The 4,653-nt window shown below is 40.2% G+C and overlaps 1 protein-coding gene across 1 annotated transcript in view; it reads right to left on the reverse strand.

The window, feature by feature from the left end:
- Positions 1-1,449: 1,449 nt before the first annotated feature.
- LOC107678142 (dihydrolipoyllysine-residue succinyltransferase component of 2-oxoglutarate dehydrogenase complex, mitochondrial-like) overlaps positions 1,450-4,653 on the reverse strand; it is a 32,567-nt gene continuing 29,363 nt past the window's right edge. Inside the window, exon 15 of the mRNA XM_016473309.1 lies at positions 1,450-2,064. Within this exon, the coding sequence (XP_016328795.1) occupies positions 1,930-2,064 (135 nt within the window). The 3' untranslated portion in view covers positions 1,450-1,929. The remainder of the gene's footprint in view (positions 2,065-4,653) is intronic.

Genomic DNA, 4,653 nt, shown 5'->3' on the forward strand with positions numbered 1-4,653 from the left:
AACCACTCACTTCTTACTAGTTTATTGTGCATCCTTCTGAGAAATGCTGCTGAAAGCACACAAATGCATATTATGTCAGAACAAATCTATTAACATGCATGTCTGATCAGTAGCACAAAATCCTTTTTATTAATATGATCATTGAATGTTTTAAACAGTATTAATAAATAAACCACGTTTATGGAATAGTAAAACGGGAGGTTTATGGTTTCTAATCTTTCAGGCGTGAGAATAACAAACCAAGTGACCTCAAAGCATCCTTAGCATGTGACCAAACTAGAAGCTCTTGTCACCACATCCGGCCGAGAGCATGAAGACGTGGATGAGACTCTTGCACTGTAACTTACTTTCATATTCTCCAGAAGCCTTGCATGCGTGTTAAATGCAACCACACACACACTGGCTCTGAAGGAGAAATTAACCTCATCTGAGCTGCATCAGTAATATGTGTGTCCAGTGTTAGTTCCGTGTGAATCTGAGTCTGAGTGCAGCATCTGCATTCACACAATCATTCAACAAAACAGCTGTCTTTTTGTATTCCGTAATATACATGCACATTAGAAAAAAACAAAACAAACTAAGGTTATAAGCACTTTTAAAAACACTTTACAAACCCAAATAACTATTTTTCATCTGTCATGATTTTTTTTTCTTCTCCTTTGTGCTCTATTACCGAATGCGTTCATTTGGATAAAAACAAACATATATGGAAATAAAGTCTAGCATTTTGTCTTTATTCTCCATTGTAAGAAATTAGTGTCCAGTCCCTCTTTATCTGAGCTGAAGATGTTTTGGCAAGATGTTTGGACTCATCTTCAAGATCCATCTCTATCCTGTGTTTTATATAGTTTACATTTTAGTCAGCATAATGTGCCATTAAAGACTTGAAGTTGTGTCCCCACCAGGGTTTTCATCTTTAACTAAAACTAAAACCACAAAGACATTTTCATTACCTGTAACTATAAATAAACATTAACTGAAATAAAATATTAAAAACTTGAAAATTTTATTTCAAGTTGCCAAGTCAATAATTCTAATTTTGATTTAAAATGACTAAAATAAAAAAATAATAATATAGAGATAAAAAAAACTAATAAATGACAAAAAACCGCCAACAAAACTAAAACCTTAACCAAAAAACGAAAATTCTAAATATGAACAAAAATATAAAAGCGCTACAATAATACAAAAAATGAATGTCTATACATAGACAAATCTCTTTATATTGTTTTTGCAACTCAACACTTGAACTGATTTCACAACATTTTGAGAGTGTGTATGAACAGACGTGAATCATCTTGATTTGTACTCGGATTATCGCTGAAGACACACACACACACACACACTCTCACTCACACACACACACAAACACACACTCACACTCACACTCACACAGTAGTGAAGTGGACTGACTGCTGGCTGCTGAACAGAAATACAGAGAGTCAGAAAGACGCGAGAGAGCGTCAGCATTTCATTGATTTTATTGTTTAAAATCTCATATAGTTTTGGTTCTTTACACAGGCAGACAGGATCTGATCGTTTGGGACGCCTCGAGGTCTCGTGTACAAAAACTCACTGGAACAGTGTTTCTGCTCAGCTGCTCCCATCATTTCACGCTGAAGAGATTAAATATGATATACTGTATATTCTATCCTTTCTTCTCCATTTAAAAACAAGTAATTGCTCAGGGCATGTTTTGTGCGCTGACTTGTACATACAATGACAGGACCGCTTTGCTTCATAATACAGTGAAAACCCAGAGGACATACACACGGTAAAACAACTTAACATGAAACCAATCAATGCAAATCCCACTCCTTCAATCCCTCTACCGCTGACGCGTCCGTCCCTAGTGTACAGATGGGGTTTGTGCGTGAGATGAGAAGATGTTTGGTGAGTGGCAGGAGTCGGCTGAGGGTCCGAGAGCGTTCACATGTCCAGCAGCAGCACCCGAGGGTCCTCCACCACAGATTTGATCTTTCGGAGGAAGGTCACGGCCTCTCTGCCGTCAATCAAGCGGTGGTCGTACGTCAGAGCCACGTACATCATCGGCCGGATCTCCACCTGAACACATCAGAGAACAGAAAAGCCTCACACACACGCTGCTGCTGAGGCACTTCTCCATTAGTTTCTCTCGGTGCCTTTGTTAAAGCGCTATAAGCTGTGAACCAAACCAACCAACTACGAGGAGAATCACATGACAAACTCAAAAATCAGACCAAAACACAAAGATACAAGACTGTGCAGTTAATGGGTGTAACGAGGGGGAAACAAACTACAATCCCATGAAACACTGCATATGTCAATCAAATTAAAAACAATGGTGAAATATAAAGCTATTCATTTAATAGATCTGTAGAAACAATATATTTAAAATTTACTGCAAAATACACACACACACACACACACACACACACATACTCTCTGTCTCTCTCACACGCACACACACACATATACTCTCTCTGTCTCTCTCTCTCACACACACACACACATACTCTCTGTCTCTCTCACACGCACACACACACATATACTCTCTCTGTCTCTCTCTCTCACACACACACACACATACTCTCTGTCTCTCTCACACGCACACACACACATATACTCTCTCTGTCTCTCTCTCTCACACACACACACACATACTCTCTGTCTCTCTCACACGCACACACACACATATACTCTCTCTGTCTCTCTCTCTCACACACACACACACATACTCTCTGTCTCTCTCACACGCACACACACACATATACTCTCTCTGTCTCTCTCTCTCACACACACACACACATACTCTCTGTCTCTCTCACACGCACACACACACATATACTCTCTCTGTCTCTCTCTCTCACACACACACACACATACTCTCTGTCTCTCTCACACGCACACACACACATATACTCTCTCTGTCTCTCTCTCTCACACACACACACACATACTCTCTGTCTCTCTCACACGCACACACACACATATACTCTCTCTGTCTCTCTCTCTCACACACACACACACATACTCTCTGTCTCTCTCACACGCACACACACACATATACTCTCTCTGTCTCTCTCTCTCACACACACACACACATACTCTCTGTCTCTCTCACACGCACACACACACATATACTCTCTCTGTCTCTCTCTCTCACACACACACACACATACTCTCTGTCTCTCTCACACGCACACACACACATATACTCTCTCTGTCTCTCTCTCTCACACACACACACACATACTCTCTGTCTCTCTCACACGCACACACACACATATACTCTCTCTGTCTCTCTCTCTCACACACACACACACATACTCTCTGTCTCTCTCACACGCACACACACACATATACTCTCTCTGTCTCTCTCTCTCACACACACACACACATACTCTCTGTCTCTCTCACACACACACACACACATATATATATATATATAGGAGGGAGGGAGGGAGGGAAACCAACTCGATTATGTAATTTGCTGTGCTGCATGGGACTAGGCTATGGACGCTTTTTTTATTTTCGCCATGGAATAAAAATATAAAAAAGGTAATTGTGACTTTTTAAATCTTTTTTCCTTGCCATTTCTAGTTAGAAACTCACATTTCGGACTTTTCTATTCTCAGAATTGCAATTACGAGATATAAACTCACAATTCATACCTTTTTTTTTTTTTTTAAAGAATTGCAAGTTATTAGTAAACGTAATGTCAGAATTCTGAGCAAAAACATAAATGTCAGAACTGCAAGATTTAAACCTGTGACTGTGAGATATAAGCTTGCAATCCTAAGAAAAAAGAGTCAGAGTTGTAAGAAATAAACTTGCAATTATGAGAAAAAGTCCCAAGAGTCAGATAAAAAGTCACAGTTATCTTTTTTTTTTTTAATTCCATGGAGAATATAAACTTCCGCAGTGGCCGGGGCTGAAGTGCTGTTCTGGCATGATTTTCTCGCCCCATCTCTCTGATTGGTGGAGACCGCTTTGAGAATCATAGGTATATGTATTTTTTCCTAAACGAATTCAGTTAAACATGATTATTTAAAAAAATACGTTTAAATAACGGGAACGGATGGCTTCAATAAAAGCACATACGATCAATTCACAACCTGAGAGCTCAAACACTAGATCCGTCTTTAACAGTTTGTAAGTTATTATCATTATTAAAAATGTCCCAAATGTCCCTATGAATGGAGTTTTCACTTCCTGAACCGACTGGTGACTCTACTGATGTACGACACAGACAACACAGACAACTGACATCTAACCTTCCCAGCGATGGCCACGGGCCGGTCAAAGATGCCATGCATGCCCAGGATGGCCGACTGCGGCGGGTTGATGATGGGAGTCCCGAACATGGAGCCGAACACTCCTCCGTTGCTGATGGGGAAGGTGCCGCCGTCCATGTCCTCCACAGCCAGCTCGTTCTTACGAGCCTACGCAGAAAACACAGGAAAACAAGTCAGAAACTGGCCAGACATGGGAAAAAAACACCCAATCCCACAATCTAACATTTAGAAGAAAAACACCCTTCCTTCTCTTCTCTAGTTTGCTTCCTAATCGTCGTCTAATAAATCTGCTACCGTACATTATGATTGTTGTAAGCTCTTAGGTGAATTACTTTTGTTCTTTGGATGAAAGTGTCTGTTCTGTGCATAAATGTGC

Source organism: Sinocyclocheilus anshuiensis, unplaced genomic scaffold, assembly GCF_001515605.1.
Source record: "Sinocyclocheilus anshuiensis isolate Anshui unplaced genomic scaffold, SAMN03320099.WGS_v1.1 scaffold1069, whole genome shotgun sequence".
NCBI lineage: Eukaryota > Metazoa > Chordata > Actinopteri > Cypriniformes > Cyprinidae > Sinocyclocheilus > Sinocyclocheilus anshuiensis.